Source organism: Acipenser ruthenus, chromosome 49 (genome assembly GCF_902713425.1).
Source record: "Acipenser ruthenus chromosome 49, fAciRut3.2 maternal haplotype, whole genome shotgun sequence".
In the NCBI taxonomy this organism is placed as follows: domain Eukaryota; kingdom Metazoa; phylum Chordata; class Actinopteri; order Acipenseriformes; family Acipenseridae; genus Acipenser; species Acipenser ruthenus.
This window is the reverse complement of record NC_081237.1, coordinates 6,008,990-6,027,592: the sequence shown is the minus strand read 5'-3', so window position 1 is coordinate 6,027,592 and position 18,603 is coordinate 6,008,990. Positions and strand designations below refer to the sequence as shown.

General features: G+C 39.1%; 1 protein-coding gene across 1 annotated transcript in view; it reads right to left on the bottom strand.

The window, feature by feature from the left end:
* The window catches only part of LOC117428863 (insulin receptor-like), an 87,417-nt gene extending 73,432 nt beyond the window's left edge, over positions 1-13,985 (bottom strand). The window contains exon 1 of the mRNA XM_059015010.1: positions 12,533-13,985. Coding sequence (XP_058870993.1) covers positions 12,533-12,611 — 79 coding nt within the window. The 5' untranslated portion in view covers positions 12,612-13,985. The remainder of the gene's footprint in view (positions 1-12,532) is intronic.
* Between the last annotated feature and the right edge of the window lie 4,618 nt (positions 13,986-18,603).

Sequence of the window (18,603 nt, the reverse complement as noted above, 5' to 3'; positions counted from 1 at the left end):
GTGCCATTTAGAAAGTGAAGTCACAATTAAACACTGCGTGGCGTTGACACTTGAAAGCCACACTTGTTTTGCTGTTTGTTTTTGCACCTCCCTGCCTCCCTGCTCCGTGCACGTCCGAGGGGCGCGTGCTGCTCGACAGAGAGAACTTGCATCGGTAATTAAAGCAGCAGCTCCCTGGAGGTGTGCTGTGGCTCCCAGTGCCGGCTCTGGATCAGCAGTATCCCAGCTGGAGGTTCCTGTTTTCCCATCTCTTGAGATTTCCAGCGCTGTGCTCCTCACACAGAGCAACATCCCCCTACCAGGCTGCACCAGGGTCCGGGCAATCCCAGCGGCAGGCAAGCAGGCAGGCTTTTACGCATTGCAGTCTGGCTGGCTCAGGGCTTTGATTCAGCCTTTGTATTGGATGCAATTACAGCAGAACAAGCAAACCTGCCTGCCTCCCCACTGCTAAAGAGGGAAAGCATTTTGATCTGCTCCTTAGCTGGTGGGAAAAGCTAAACTTACTGTAGTGAAGGGCACCATTCTCTTGTTGTTCAGACATGCTACAAACTAACAGCAGCAGCATAGAGCTAGGATGCCAAGCCTACAGTAGCTACTGCAATTACCACAGCATGACGTGAATCGGTTTGGCTGCCCCAGCCGATGAACAACCCTGGATAACACTCCAGTTTTAGTATGTTAATTAGTTTGTTCTAAAACACTACAGTGTCCTCCAACGCTTTAATATCCTTTAATTCTGAATCAAGATTACAAATGAATTTGCTTTCAGTGCTTGTTAGCCAACCGATGCCATGGCAACCATAACCGAACACAGGCATGTTTTAATTTCTCACATCTGCCCCCGTCCCATTGAATTTAATCAATCGTAAATTGCATCCAATAAAAAAAAAAATAATCAAATAAAAGAACTAGAAACATGATCATCATCAGTCATAGGTGCGTCAATCTATTATTCCGAGTTACAGGACATGCACTTTATAGGTCAACATTTTAAAAATCAACAGGATTTTATGATATAGTCAAGGATGCTTCTGATATAATTAATCAAATGACAAAATGTCCTTACTTTCTATAAAACTGCATGGAAATTAAAAAGGGGGAAAAAAAGCGACTACTTATTTACTTTAACAAACACACACACACGTTGCGCAACCTTTCTGATTCGAAACCGCATTAGGAATGTTTGAACCCAGCAGCAAAAACATCTAAAACAGAACGCAGAGCGCAGAAGAGATTTTAATACCAATGTAATTACTGTGATGGAAGCAGGAAAAACAACCTGGAAAGCATGCATAGCCGCTCAAAGGATTAGCAGTGTATATATGCAGTAAGGTCAGACAGTCTCTCACTCACACAAGCTCGTGTTTGTGCTCCTAGTAAAGCCGAACACACAGTTTGCTGGTGTTTTCCATCAATACCAAGGTCCCTCGGCTCACGACACGACTTGTTTTTTCGGGACACAGCAGCCGTCAGCAGATAACGTTTAAAACAAATTTAAGCAACAGAAGCAGAAACGTAATTGCGTTAACAAATTTGAGAGACAGTGAGATTAAAGAGTTTTATTATTATTATTATTATTGAAATGACATGGTCAGAGATCACAGTACAGGAGGGAATAGAGACCAGTGAATTCGCTCCTTTTCTAACCAATACCAACCCCTTTCCTGGGGATTGAAATTTGTCTCGACTGGAATGACCCACTACTGGCTGTACAGAGAAATGTCCGATTCTGAAATGAGAGCACGAAGCCACTGACTTACAGTACAGTATAGCGGCGCCCAGTCCTGGACTTTGGACCAGGGCCAGATTAGCTGAGCGCAGAGGAGCAAGATGGGGAAAAAAAAAGGGCATTTTAATGGGGTGTTTGTCTGCTCCGGAGACCACCAGTCCAGACTCTGTTGATCAAAACTTTCCGCCTGCCCACAGCACAGCTCTCCGAGCCAGCCTCCCTCTCATGGTCAGATATTGATTCAGAACCATGTGCTTTTTTTTTTTAAATAATTTTTTTCCCCAACCCGTCCTCTCTTCTCTCCAAACTTATTTGGTTTGCGTGAAAAAACATTTTGTTTATTCTTACATAAAGGATGCACTATGTATGGCAAGCGACAATAATCACCTAAGAATTATTTTCAGGGTAATAACACGGCCCACTGCGCCCTTTAACATGATGTGTGTAACGTACAGTATTATTTATAGTTCAGAGTAATGAGACATTCACAATATAACTGTCTATGCAAATGCCCACTGCGGACAGGGTTCAGATCCCTGACCAGTAACTGAAACTAGTGTAAACATTGCATGACCATGACAAATTCTTACTATTTAAGCCTGCCTTTTAATCATACGAGATGCACATTTTCATGGGTTTCAGATACAGATCCCTCAGACAATAACTACAGCTACAGTAATAAACCGGGATTCTAGCACGATGAAGACTAACTGCCCTGATCATTGCTCTAGCACGATGAGACTATTGCTGAATATTTTGATTTGGTGATCCTGGTGCCAACTGAGAAGATATGGCATGGAATGATCCTAAAAGAAAAAAAAATAAACCTCAGCAGACCAATGTGCTAGCCAATGTCAAGTTCATTTCTTATAGCTTTCTCTCAATCGTGCAACATTGCCCCCCCCACACACACACACACGCACGCTATACCTTTAAAGACCTCCAACAGCACAGAAGGTGGCGGCTGGCTATATGTTGAAGCCCTTTGAAGCTGCGCCGCTTAACATAAAAGCTGAAAAGTGCGGTTTTTATAATTAACAATAGATTTAGTGTTTCGGCAACAGTGATTTAAACCATGGTTAAATTCTCTCTCTGGAGCTCCGCCAAGCACAGCGAGAGCCACGGTTTTGGCAGCCGCGTCGCTGCAGTATTTTGACTAGTTTCTGAATTTTTTATTTTTTATTTTTAGGAACTCGCCACTAAAAACACACAGAAACTACTGGTTTTATCTACACAAACATTTCTTTAAAAAAAAAAAAAAAAAAACACACCACCACACACACACACACACTCAGAACCTTTTTCACTTTAGAATGTTCTGAACAGAATCGTGTGTTACAGCTTAAGCCAACCTATGAATAGAAACTGCTCTATATACAAATCAAACAGAAGGCACTTAAATCTACAGGAAAGATAAATAAGACTGCTATAAAAATAGCAGCGACTGTACTGTATAGCAATACATTTCAAGGCAATCGGAGCTTCATTTATCATTTTTTTTTTTTTTTTTTACAGAAGATGCACATTAATGTTGATGTTAGAAGAAACATTTCCCAACACTTGGCGTCCGACACTTTTGACTTGCTGTATAATTCAATAACATCAGTAAATAGTGAATCGAAAGTTAAATCTGTAAAGCGTTCTCCTTAATAACTTGTACATCGTAATAACTCATTTTAATAAGTTCTAGAAGGAGTCAAGACTGCCAGCCTGTTTCATCATACGAGCACAGATGAACTCCTTTGCAAAAGCCAACCGCCATGGGATTTCAATAAAAACAAAGATTATTATTATTATTATTATTATTATTATTTATTTCTTAGCAGACGCCCTTATCCAGGGCGACTTACAATTGTTACAAGATATCACATTATACATTATTTCACATTATACAGATATCACATTATTTTTACATACAATTACCCATTTATACAGTTGGGTTTTTACTGGAGCAATCTAGGTAAAGTACCTTGCTCAAAGGTACAACAGCAGTGTCCCCCACCTGGGATTGAACCCACAACCCTCCGGTCAAGAGTCCAGAGCCCTAACCACTACACCACACTGCTGAAATAATCACCTGGGTACGCCTTCATTAACACAGCACCCCACACACCCAACATACGTGCTCCTATTGAAATGAAAACTGATGGACAATGCCCACCTACAGCAAGGCTCTTCACAGCTTTGCAAAGTTTGTGCTGTAGTAGTGTGTGCCAGTCAGGGAGAGGAGATGAACAAGCCTGCCACACTCCATGCTGCACCTATGAACCAGCCTTGATAAAGTGCACAGCATTAGAACCGCAAACCTTCTATATGAACAGTCAATGCTGCAGCGTCCACGAGCACGATCAACTCCACACCAACTCGAATTAATAGCATCTCTCTCTAGATAGCTTTCAATGCAAGATGCTCACGCGCCTTTATTTTCGGTGACTATTTGATATGAAAAACTGAAAAAGGCCTTAATGTTTGCAAGATCGGAGATTACTCCAAGCAACACTTTCCACTTGCAAAGTGGACCACCCAGACATTTGTCTGTTAACCGGTCTCCAAACAGGAGGATATACAGATAGATAAATAACCCTGGAGACGTGAAAACATGCAGACGCCTTCACTGTGCGCAGCACCTTTGATTTCAGGGCAGTGCAAAATATTTTACAAAAGCAGGTATTGCATTGATGGTTACTCCTTGGGATGTTGACACTCCATGCAGAATCACACCTGTATCAAGCGTACTCCCAGTTTTTGCATCGTACAGTATGTTACCCAACTCTAAACCCATGCCCTCGCCACCGTCTTCAATCAGCCAAAGCTAGCCCTGCTCACAGACAGTTCAGCACTGAAGCCAGCACTGATCCGTGTAGATTAGCAAGTCTACCCTGAAAGACTGAAACTAAAGATAGCGATGAGGTGACCCAGTGTCTCTGTGGAACAATAAACATTTGAGAAACCTTAGAAGGGAACACATGATTCAGTCTTGGTCACAGACCAGCTTTCTGAAGTTTTTAAAATACATTCTTGAAATGATTTTAAATGGACATGCTTATAGGAGGGCATTCAGCTGCATGTGGGCCACCAACTGAATAAGAAAGTCATCATGAACAAGGGTCACAATACCTTCATGCCATAACAGTAATTTTATTTGTTTGTTGGATTTTAAAATGTTCATATAGAAAAGGATCGTCCTACAGATTCAAGTTCCTTGTAGTTTTACCCACCCAAGACTTTAAAAAGTGACTGCAATAAACAATAAGAGAAAGAGGAACAAAATATATATTTTGAGCCCATAGAATACAGCCTAACAAACAAATGCACCTTTCTTGATATTGACAAAACTTAACATACGTGTAACTTTTTTTATTCCTTTACTTAAATATTCTAAAAGAAAACACACGCACGCACACACACACGAAGATATTTATCAATGCCCCTGGTTGACGCCAGTAATCACACAGCGTTCTCTGCCCAAGTGGAAATAAATGAAACCAGAGCACGGACGCATTCACCCTAAGGGGGAAGCCCAGGAGAGAGGAACGAGGAGAGGGACTCAACAGCAACGTCATACCGAAACAACCAGGCCTTCCTGGCAACACCAGAAACAGAGCCATTAACAACGCCATACAAATCACACAGTCTTGAAATATGACGGATTGGAGCTGTCGCTGTGTCTGCACAGTGATCCGATATTTCATTAACTACATTATTATTATTATTTTTTTTTTAAAGGTTAGATCACAGAATCTACTGCTTGCCGTTCCAACAGAAAACTACACGTCTTTTAAAAACCAACAGAACACAGCTCACAAAACTGATTTCTACTGGGGCACAGTACGTCAACCTATTAGAAATGTAATTCAGATAGAAATGGTCCACTTTTCTTGATAAGGGAGAAACGCTCTTAAATTACCAAGGTGTCAGACGCACTCGTGCTAACTGACTTTTTCATCCACGCTGGGATCCAAATATCTGTGATGTTTGAGGACTTCGGTACAATTATTTTTCTATGTGTACTTCTATCAGACCCTTATCAACACTTCACCAGAAGCAATCTTCCTCCCAGATTACAACTCCGAGAAAATAACCAGATTTGTACGGTGTCTGACGTGCGTATACTGGTGTTGGACATTGCTTGGTACAAATGTTAAAATATAACAAATTCATTTTAATATATATTTTTTTAAAGAATTACTTAGAAAGGCTTATGACAATGGGAGAAACTTTCTCTAAATCACAATGCAGTTCAAAATCACAGTAAGAAGAATGAAAGCATATCTCTGGATACATGTCTTATAATATGGTTGCATTCAGTTTCGTGAATAACCCGACTCATTCCATAAATAAGCCATATTTGCTGAACCTATTGATAATTAACTTAAACATGTCACCCCATGTGTATTAAGATGATTTTTACATTTTGACTGTGAGGTTGCCCAATTTGTGGAACTGCCCATAACTTTTTGCTCTTATCTGAATTTGATCTTATCTACTGATTTTACTGTACTTTATAACTGCTCTTCTCTGTAATGTTATATTCTATAATGTGATTTTTTGTAATGATACTTTGTATTGTAATATTTTGTAACAACTGTAAGTCGCCCTTCTGCTAAGAAATAAATAAATAATAACAATAATAATCAATTTAATTATCATTACATGCACGCTTAAAGCATTCCTTGATGGCTCTGTACTAAACAGGGTTTCAAACCCGAGAGATGAAAAGTCTACTATCCAGCCCAATAGTAAGGGTTTGTTTTTTTTAAGCTCTGGCTACCCAAGTTAATTCACTGGTACTATAAAATCTTGCTGAATGCTCAGAGCAAATTCTTAACAGCATGCCGGTCATACCAACAGAAAACAAACTAAAAATGAACCCAGCAAACCGTAGGTGGTCCCTGCAGTTTATGTTCTCCAGGCTAAATAAAAAATTGTTGCAGCTTCCAAAAAGCTTGCCGTACAGTATTGGTACTGTAGGTGTTGGACATCGTGTTATTTTAGCAACTGGGACGCCTCCTTCGACCATACACTAGGTGTTTAGGATTCGACTAGGTGTTTAGGATTTTCAGCAGGACACACACACACACACACACACACATATATATACGTTAGAGTCTGAGGCTCAATTAAACACAGCTCCATGCTGAGAAGGGCGAGTTGAAAAGGGCACTCCGGCAGATAAAGACCTCTTCAGGAAACACTTGAGGAAGAGAACACAATGGCAGTCTTCCTTTACAGCACATACCACGTCACCTCCTCACAACTGCAGCTCCCCGCGCATTTGAAGATTGCCAAGATATCCTTTCAGGAAACACACAGACACGCTTCTTCACAGCAGCGCGTTTGTGCTGCGCTCGCCTCACAGACCTGAACCGGCTCGCACCCACTTCTCAACAGTGCGTACGTTTGTTTCTCATAAATGTACTTAGACATGTATCTCTGTATGACACTTCTACAGTGTGATACGCTACACTGCTTGCAGTATCTAGATCAGTAGTTGCTTCTTAATTAAAACACCCCCAGTTCTGCCCCCACCATTGACTTTATTCTCAATAAACTTTTTTTTCAAAGAATCACTTCTGATTAGAATTTATACTTGCCAGTTAATTTTTTTTTTTTTTTTTTTTTTTTTTTTAAATCAACTTGAAAGATCCCATTTGTTAAGATTAAAAAGCAGGGTCCTGTTCACACCGACTCACAGCTGGGGGGTTTCACCCATGTCAGCCAAAACTGAGGTGCAATCTCCAGTGGGGTCTCCCTCGTTCTGAAGGTCACCACAAGGTCCCCGGAGCCTGGAGCTGCAGCTTTAAGCTGCCATGAATACAAGGCTATTCCAGTGTAATAATGACACACAGACAGACCTCTCTCAGTTTAGCAGTGACTGATTATAGTATTAAAGTGTAATAAACTGTCATTTCCCATTAGAGTTTCATTTCAGGGAGGATCGCTGACTCTAATGATCAAATGTTCTTTTAAGGTTCAGATAAATACTGCAAGAATTTGAATATTATTCTTAATTATTACTTACTAGGAAAAAAAAATAGTGTCATATTTTCATTGTATAACGGCTGGAGGAAAATCAAGCCTTGCACCTGATCAAGTTTCCCTTCAATAGTAGAGAGATAACCTGTACCCACTTCCATACAGCAGAATGTGTTTTTAATTTCAGACAGCAGTGTAATACATGAGTGCATTGTCAGGGAGGGTTACAGTTCTGTAGAGTATGGTTATAATGTACATCTTAAAATTAGGGATTTGAATCTGGACATAATTAAAATTCGAGCAAACAATCTTCCAAAAACACATTCAGTTAAACAAGAACGTTTCCATTAAAACTTCAGCAAATAATACCAATTCAGTAAAACGCATTTATAATTAAGAGAAGTTTTATATAAAATCGATTTAATATTAGTTTGAGCAGTGAATAAAACGGTCCCCTGATCACATTTCCACTTGCTGTGTGGGATTCTAAAGGAGGAATGGGGCTTGGAAAATCAAAATGGTGAAGTAAGGCTGGATTTTGCTCACACTGCAGTGTCAGCGTGGTGGTGAACGCAAGCAAGGCCTTCTGAACGGCCATTCCATTCCCCTTGAATCGTCTGGATCACACACAGGCCGAGAGGAGGGACAAGAAGGGGGCCCATTCTCAACCGTTGCACAACCTGTTTTTGTCTGCTCTCAATCCATAGGCGGGCTCAACTGCGTTTTGTTTTTTTTTCATATCTCAATTCAAGGTAACCTGAACGCAGTCTCAAGGACGCGTGTTTTTTTTTTTTTTTTTTGTTTAACAAACTCATCACAGTGAAAAAAAATACATATCTATCAAAAGAAAAAAAAAACTGCTACAGCTTAAAAAGCGTACTGGACTTCAAAGCTGAAGCCGCTGGTCTTATTTTTGTACTGCGTTTCTTCACCGCAGGAATACAGCTCAGAGTTTTATCTTTAATTTGCTGAGGCTTCATCATTTCAGTAAAGACAAAAAAGGAGCGATGCAACACACGAACGACAGAATTACTGCACGAAAATAACCAGCCCCAATTTTGCTGTGCTTATCTCATGCGTAGACGACGCCTAGAAGTCTTCACACCTACACTATATAAATAACCCTTTTTACCCTGGATGTGCATGCGGTCCATATTGGGTACATGCTGGCTATGTCTTGGAAGAAGGGCTAAACTGCAGTCTGTGTGCCAAAACTTTTACATCGTCCCTTAAATACCTGTCAAACACACAAAGGCATGTCCCTGCCAACTCCGCTTTACCACAGTAACATTTTTCTGCACAGTAAAAAAAGGACTCTTACAAACGCGTTGCCTCTCGCACAGTTCCAGTTGCCTCTGTGGAAGTACAGCTTGGTGACCAGCATGCATTGCCAGGGATAAGGCAATCCTGAGCCCTGTTAATACGATCATGCTTTCATCAGTTCTGTGGTAACTGGCAGGATAAAGCCAGCTTGTCACTCTTTTCTCATTCAAACACAGGGTTACTTGCAAGCGGTACCTCCCAGTACAGTAGAATAAGTGGCTCTGGTTGATGTGTTTTTTTTTTCACCAGCAGTGGGAAGCAGCTGACTTGTTTACCCACAAATTACAGTGTCAGTGATCACTTGGTTCAAGTTTATAAAGCGCTCAAACCTTTCAACTGCAGTGTGATTGCTATAAACACAAGAGACACCTTGTTCCTAATCCACAGTACAAAAAGCTCAGGGATTGCAGAGCCTGCTGAGTCACACCAATAATATTGACGCACAAGTACAAAAGACTTTATTTTTATCCTTCCATTGTATAACCCATTCATGACAAACAAATATACATATTTAGAGTCCAAAGGACACCATAGAGAAGATCTTTTAATACTTGTATCAATATAAAATAATAGATATCAAGTCTCCTTATAGAATAAGTTTACATACACTTCTTGTGGTCTCCGGTATAATGATATTTGCCAAACCCGTCCGTAGTGTCTGCTATTCATGGACATGGAGGGTATTGATGCTGCTGTACACCAATGAAGATATAGGGTTTGCATTCTTCCAGTGGGGAGAGAAGTAGTCCCCCGATGAGAAACTGGTCTCCTTTGTTCTCTAGGTTGTGCCCAGGATCGTCACACCTCCATCTTCTAGTGTCTCCGACAGCTTCTCAGTCGTTAACAGGGTTTGGGGATGGGTTTTTTTTTTTGCTAGAAAGTGGATACATAATTAATATTCTAACCAAGCCATGCAAAACTTGTCCTCAGGCAGAGAAGGGATCTGTTGTTTTTGAAAAGGTGCTGAAACTCAGAGAACCCTGAAAAGGTGCCAATGTGTTTCAACACTGCAGCTAATTGCAATAAAAAGCCAAGGTGTCACTTGTAAATAAATCACAGTTGCCTTCATTGTACACAACCTCTGGGGAAACAGAATCTCTGACTGTTTTTAAGGATCAGCACTATTTTGTTGTTATATCTGAGTCCCTATTACGAGTTTAATAAGACAAACCGGAGCTTGTCACCTACACTCCGTGGATAATCAAGCGTGTGGTAAAACTTGGAAAAGGTGAAACTGCGACGCAAGACAGCAGCTACCTATCCCAATCTTTAATGAATGGTTTGCACAGACATGAACGAAACAGTGTAACATTTCCGCATGGAATTTAAATAAAATGGTTCATGAAACCGCTCTAGATTCATCACGTGCCAGATGAACTTAGTTTCAATTTGTAAGCACTTTAGCTGTTCCATGCCAAAAAAAAAATTAAAAAAATAAAGTGTAACGCACACTGTAATACTGCAGAGCTGCGCTCCACAGCTACGGCTGGCTGCACATTAACACTGCATTCATGGTAACGAGTCTCTACTTTCAAAAGACTTTATATTAAAACTTTGAGACCAACAATTTAACCATCCCTTTTTCTATATGGGACATTTTTTCCCTGACAATAGGAATGTGTGTGTGTGTGCGAGTAATATATATTATATATATATATATATATATATATATATATATATATATATATATATATATATATATATATAACAAAGACACACACACACGTAATTTGAACATTTTTTATTGTAAAATCCGCATGCAAGTATTGATCACAAACATACTTCCATCTAAAGAGAGGCTTATTGGTGTTAACTGGTATGACTGGAGACTGGGGGGTCAGGAAATGGGAATGTTATTAACATAGCACGTTTAGGGTGATGTCAAGTTTGATAGATTTTTTTTTTTTTAAACAGAAGAAACAAAAAAATAAAAGGTTAAAGGTTCAATCTAAATCTGCCACCTGTCTCTTCGTGGACTGCCAGCTGCTTGTTTTATTGATCGGTATAATTTTCCTAACTGCGCAATCAACAGCCAGGACAATCAATCAAATACAATAGCTAAATAAATGCATACGTCATGTAAAGGCATTTGATGTGGGGTTTTTTTCTGCTTATAAGAGATTATATATATATATAATTTTCCCCCCCATGTCAACCTTTTTCACCAGCAATATCTGCGTAGCATCTTCACTTCAAGACTGTTATTATTATTATTATTATTATTTATTTCTTAGCAGACGCCCTTATCCAGGGCGACTTACAATCGCAAGCAAATACAAATACATTCAAGTGTTACAATATAAGTCATACAATGTTACGACTGCCCTCAGCTTGTTTTTTTTTTCTTCTGTTTTTAAAACTGAAACAACTTTGGTGGCATCTCTCCTTTCGAATAACGCGCTCACGGTACCTAATATGATTATGAATCTATTCTAGGGAGTCTAAAATCCATTCGGTTACTTCGACTCATTTCTGTCCAAAGAGCAATCGTTGTTTTGTTTTTGTATATACCAATATATCAGTCGATGTCTGTGTCGAATCATTACACTTTAGCATAAACCGTTATACCATAATTCGTTTATGACAGAAATACCCAAACCAGAAACGAAAAGTATAGTAGCTTCAACACAGCTACTACGACTACTAGCCTACTTACTACTGGTTAAATTAGGGTAATGGTTGCAAGCTATGTAAAACCCCTTATATGGCTGTGTTGATCACTGTGTCGACAACAATATAATATTAAGATGACTACTATCAAAATGTGGACAATTGACGTTTTCTGCCAAATGTATATACATTTGAAAACAACGTCATATCAGCATTAAAGATAAATACACACGTCTACACATTTAAAAACATTACACATGGATAAATACTACGGTATCATGTTAAACTAATAGTAAACAACTGGAATACAGCTTTCGGATGTACAGTAATTCTGCGTGTTTTTGTGGTTACAAATCACATTAAGTATGTTTACATTCCTTATAAAACGTTAAGAGGCCTGTACGTCAGTCCGAATCCCGCAACTTCCAGTTTAGTTTCGCGGTAAATACACCACCCTCGCTAGGCAACGCACGCTAATCTATCCAGCAGGCTGACGTCTATACATTAGGCCTCAGAGGATTTACTCATTTTACAACCATAAAAACAAATTGTTCTAGAACATTAATTTAACGCAAAACTGTAATTCTTAACACAAACAAGAAACGTGTTTCATGGATTATTTTTTAATGCACACGAGTATTCAAAAATACCGTTTCATTTTTACCGTAAAATTTCACGATAAACATTCGGTATTAAAATCAAACATTAGGTATTAAAAAAGTTTTCCATAGTAGCTTAAATTCATTCTAAACAACACACTCCGTGTAAAAGTCCTTACATGGTTAAAACGTTTAAAATGTAAAATAAATAAATAAAAATAAACCAAATGTATATATTAAAAGTTGATCAACAACAGCAATCGTCACGTTAAAGCGAGTTAATTGTGTTACTTACTTTCCCCATCTGTTTGACCGGAGTTGCTTAAAACGTAGAATAAAGTGACCAAAACAAGCGCTGAAATCTTCAGCCGCATCCTGGCCCCAATAGGTTTCTTTAATCCAAAAACGTGGAAAATTAATAACTCCAAAAAGGTGTTTTAAAAAACAAACTAATATTCTTGCGAATATGCTGTATTTTAAAACAAAAATAAATCAGAAATCACCCCACCAAAAAGGGGTGGGTTGGGGAAAGGCACAACTTGTTTAATAAAAACAATATATAGCCTATAAATATATATTTTATTTATTTATTTATTTTTTCAGATTAAATTCACACTATTTTAAGTCATCTTGGTTTTTGAGGACGATAAGGCAAAACCAGTGTTTCATTTTTAAAATTGCAAAGTGATTGTGGATTTTTCTTCAGATTTCTCTCTTGAAGTTTGTTTGAGAAAATCCTCCTAGACTCGAGAAAAAAAAAACGAATCCCACACTACCAACTGTTCTTAGTCAGGAGGTCCGAAAGGGGTGGCAAATCCCTGTATTTTCTCCAGAATATATTCTAGTTGTGTTAACCAAGCCTCAGAAGCTTCTGCTGCGGGCAAATTAGTCACAAACAAGAAAAAAAAAACTATTTAAAAATGTTTTAGTCTCCTATTCCACACGGAATAGTTCAACTTTTTCATAAAATTTTCATTAGTTGCTGTGTGTGTTTTCTTATTTCAAATCTTTGTAACATTCTGCTGTACTTCTTGTGCTCGTAAAGCCTCATAAAACTGTATCCACCAGCTACTGTTCTTTTATAGTAACACAGTTATTTTCCCACGACACTTGATTTTTTTTCTCAATTTCCTTATCAAGGGGAAATCATTGTGCTAAAACGTCCCTTAAAAACACAACCCATCCCATCAATCGTCAGGAAATCATTCGTTTAAAAAAAAAAAAAATAGATTGCTTTTCCCTTTTCATTAAAAAAAAAAGTCCTTCCTTTTTTTAATGTTTCCTTTTCAACTCCTTGGCTATTTTCCCAAATAGATTGTTTAAAAAAACACACCAGAAAACAATGGAAATTTGCAATCCTTTTTCACAATACAAATAAAACCATTGCAGTAGTTGCTCCCACCACAGTGGTTGAAAGTGTGAGAAAAAAAAAATACAAACAGAAATGATATTTCTCCTTTTTGTTTGGATATATATCCGAATCCAGGCGGTCTCCTCTCAATGGTTTGTTTTTATGAGAAAATACTGCGAGACGCGGAACAGCAAGATAAACAAGCCTTGAGGATTTGCAAAAAGATTAAAACTTGTATGTTTTCCCCCCCTTGTCCGCTGTACCTCACTCAGTCTCACTCTGTATCTTTTTGCCAGTAAACAAGAGCGGCCAGTCAGCTGGGGTTGGAAAGGAAAGATACAAAACACGGATTGGAGTCCTCCCTGAAAATCGGAGTCAGGATAGACACAGGCTCGGAACAACAGCGTGAATGTGAATTTGGAACGTGCACATTAACCACTACTTAACCTAAATGTATTAGATTTATGTTCAATACAACTAAATTGCACCGGGTGAAAAAAACAGAAGTTAAGTTCATCAATGCATTATTTAGTTAAATATAAATATCGTGAACCTTTTTGAAGAGCACGGTGCTCCCTCTGCAAGGATTTCCTTCTGACCTCAAGGGTATTAAAGGGAATTCCATGCAGGTAATTGAGCATCTAAAAGACCCCAACCTGTCTGTGCTCATCAAACTCCCCCACTGCACACTAACACAAGAGGCGTTTTCTGGCTGGTTTTAAAACTTACGGGGGAAATTCACAAAGCAATTTACTGCAATGTTTATTTGTTTTTGTTTTTTTCAGAAAAGGAAAAAAAAAACATTGAATTGATTTCAAATTAAGATTGAAAACTTAAAAGCCCGGGTATTTAATTCAGAAGGTATTTGTTTTGTATTTGTATAAAGTTGTTTGTCTAGTTTGACATTAACAGCTGTGTTTATTCTTTTAACAAAAAAAAAAAAAAAAATACAAAATAAAATTGCTAAAGACACTTTGGAGTAAAATGCTTTCCTCCTCCGTCTTTGTTAGTATTGTTGAATATTGCATGACTCATTATTTCAGGTTATGAATGAATGAACTTCCTGCAGAGCCGCATGTTCTGTCCCTTCCACAGAACCGGTTTCTTTATTGAATTGAAGCAGGTGCATACCTACCTCAGTGATCTATATGATTACATGCCCTTTAAATTATAGGTTCTACCAGAGCGAAGTCAATATAACTAGAACAGTGAATTCACGTTAATGAAAGTGACCTGAGGTTGAAATGTAGAAAGCCTGCTGCAGGAGCCGGCGCTGCTGTTGTTGTTGCTGTAAATAATGGGAAATCTGAGCTCTATGGGTTCTCGCATTGTAGAGTGGTACATATAGATTTTCTCGATTGAAGACAGCCTGTTTGACTGAAGCAAAAACAAACTTCATGCTCTTCCCTTCTCATTTCCCCCTCCACAGTTTGGATTAAGGGGCCTGGTGCTTTTTTTGTTACCATTTACTGTAATGCAAAATGTATAGCTAAAATGCATAGCTGCAAGATGAAAGGAGACTGTTCTTTAGATGTCAGAAGCAGGCTCCGACATTACTGCAACAGAAAATGCACAGCCGGCCTGTATACGCTGTGGTTTACTGAGATAAAACATTATCTTTCTTTGTTTCCTATGAGGGGGAAGTAGCTTGATGCTGTGCCAGTAGCTCAGTGGTTGAAGCACTAGGTTGAGAGCCATTGGGCACATCCCAAGGGTACCTTAGCCATTTTGTATACAGAGGGGGCCCTTGCTGTTCTTCGGTAGGGCGTATCACACCAGTTATGATCCTAAGACCTCACTCCCTTTTATCTGGTGACCTGTCCTCAGTCTACACTCCCAAACGTTGCGATCATAAGATCAGGACACAAGCTTGCTGCAGGGGACAATCGCAACAATAACATCTTGAGTAAAACACATCTAACTATCGAAATACAGGTATGTAAATTATTTTTACAATTGTGTCTGTGTTTTGCAATTTTGCAACACCGTGAACAAGCAGCAACCTCATACTCTTTATGGTCGTAGAATTAAAGCCCCTGTATAGCTTCTGTTTTTTGTTTTCTAAAACTAGAAAGTACTGTATGCTGTGGGCTATTTACCAGTGTGTCCCCTGCAGCAGTGATATAGTCCCTGTTCTCATTGATATTTCGTGAGAGGCAGGCTTGTTCTCATGAGGAGAACAGAAACGTTATCTCCTTGTTCTGACCTACTCAATTTCTGAATTTAGAAGCTAGCTGACCCTAAGATGCTGTTCCAAAACTTGACTTTTCCCGCATTCCCCTCTTTGCCTGGCTCGACAAGTCACTTCTGTGTGCATATTTTGTCTCACACTCAAGTCTCCTGAAATAACTTATGTTCAAGGAAGCCACGGGAATTAATCATTATAAATCTACAAAAATATCCAATTTCCTAGTATCCCACACAGCAGTTATCTTTTTTCGTTGCCAATAGAGGCTAATCCAAAAAAAATTCGAATGAGTTCCTAACGCCACGACTTGAAAGCGATTGGAAATCAGATTCACTCATTTTCATCAGCAGCTGATTGAGATCGAACCCATTTCAATTCGGACTCAGACCTCAATCATAACTAGGAGGGCTGGCAAACCCAATCTCTTATTGGAGGTTACCTTACAAGTGTCCAATGCAAAGGACGCGAGAGGCGGGTTTTAAACCTCAGACTGCAGAAAATAAATTTGCAGGCAGAACACTGTGAATATATTATACCGGAGGATGGTGAATAGATTCACAAATAGCAAAAACGTGATGCGGTCAGGTGATCTTTGGCGTTTGGGTAGCACCCGGGTGCAGACTGGCTTGTAGACTGCAGGTGGAACTAGCAGCAGCCACAGTATGTTCAATCTTATTTTAAACCCAGCAACAGCCTTAAAAGCACCAAGCGTTCTCCGTGATCCCATAGCATGATATAGTGCCTTGTTAGGAGATTAAAAAAAAGTGCAACATTGCTTCACATTCCAGCAGTGCCAAGGCTGCTAGATACAGCACATTGCTGAAAGGATGCAGTGATAATAATAAATAATAATACTCATTGAGACATTAATCCTGATGCTTTCATTAAATGCTGCAGGGACTTCCTAGCTTGCATTATCTGCCGTATCATTGCTGTTTGTTCACAGGTTTTAAAAGAGTGTTCACACATCTTGTCCTCACGCTAGAATAATAGAATCTTTGGCAGGGGAAACAGGTTCTCTTTCATGTGGGTGCATGCATGCTGCTAGCAAGGTTGCTAAGCTGTACTCACAGGATTCTGCGTGGTGTTTGCTGCTTGTTTTTTCGTTGCTTGTGCTTGTGGACGGCAGTGAAAGGTGAGGGACAATGACTGGCTGAAGTCGATCAGGCGCAATGATATGCTAGAGCAGGGGTCTCCAAACCTCCAACCCTCCAATCCTGCAGGTTTAAGAGATGTCTCTGCGTCATCAATGGCTAAAGATCTGGAACACATGTTAATCTGGACTAATTAAGACAATGACTGGTGCAATTAAGTAACTGAGAGCTTGGTTGAAATGGAAACCAGAAGACCCTGCAGCTCTCCAGGACCAGGATTATTGGCCCCTGTGCTACAGACCTCTCTGTAACGCACCTCACACCCTGTCCCTTGTCAATTGTGTCAAATTGTCCAGTCGGTTGTGGACTACTCCCTCAAGACGAGAACTCTCTTCACTTGGGAAGCCAAGGCAGACCCATAGGCCTCCAGATTTGGAAAGGCTAGGGTGTTGATCCACCTAGCTCTGGGGACAGCCTCATCCTCCTACGGAAAGGGTCTAGTTTCACACCAAGGACTACAGCTAAAAAAAACCACTGGAAGAACCTCATTGTCACCCAGCAGGATGCTCAGATCAGAGGCCAGTTTCTATCAGTTTACACAAGATAAGAGGAAAAAACAGGGGAGGCTTCCTGATGTCTACCAAGTGTCTAAAAAAGAACGTACCGGAAACCACCCTTAAGTCGAGTCGCCCTTCTTTTTGGCAGACAGAATGTTTTTTTCTTTCCAATAAGAAAGTCGCTGGACTGCAGTACTGTGTGAAAATAAATCTTTATGATGGATGTTTATTTTTTATGTTCAGGACATTTTTTTTTTAATTCTGGAGATTACCCTTAGTATATTTAATAATATACATAATAATATATAATAATCTTGGTATACGTCACTACAGCTGTGGACAAAAGTTTTGCATCACCCTATAGAATTAACTCATTTTGCTTCATAAAGTCAAATGCAACCTGCTGAATAACGTTACGTTAACATATTGAATTACACACCGCTTTGTAGTTTTCCATATACTTACCAGAAAACTGACAAAAATTATACATTTCAAAATCTAACATGAAATACTGTACTACTATCAAGGCTTCCAGTAGACATTTTGCGATATCATATTGCAGTTTCTTTCATTACACAACGTTAAATAAAATATCTAAATTATGTTCATATAGTTGTTGTTTTTTTAATCAATTCTAAAATTCTAGATGATGCAAAACCTTTGGCCACAGCTGTACAGTAAATCAATGAATCTAGTAATAATAATAATAATAATAATAATAATAATAATAATAATAATAATAATAATAATAATAATAATAATAATAATAATAATAATGAGATTAAAGATGATTACATGTGTGAGTTACCTCTAATTCAAGATCGCTAAACTTATTTATTTTATGACCCAAGTAAGATTTTATACTCGTCCTCCATGGAGCTGGCCAGCCATCAGAGTGCTGGTGTGTTTTGTGCAAGCCTGCCATACATTATTTATTTGACCTTTGTACCTGATTAACCAGGAGAAGTCCACCGAGATGCAATCGAATGACAAGGAGAAGAGCTGCATCAGCATGTGCCCTGCAAACCCTTTAGAAAACACATCCTTTAACATTCTTACAGTACAGGACAGTGCAGCACTGCCTGAAGTATACTGGTGTGTTGCTTACTGTAAAGACAGCATTCCTATAGTATTCCTATAGTAATCAAATCAAATGTTACATAGGAAACACCCTAC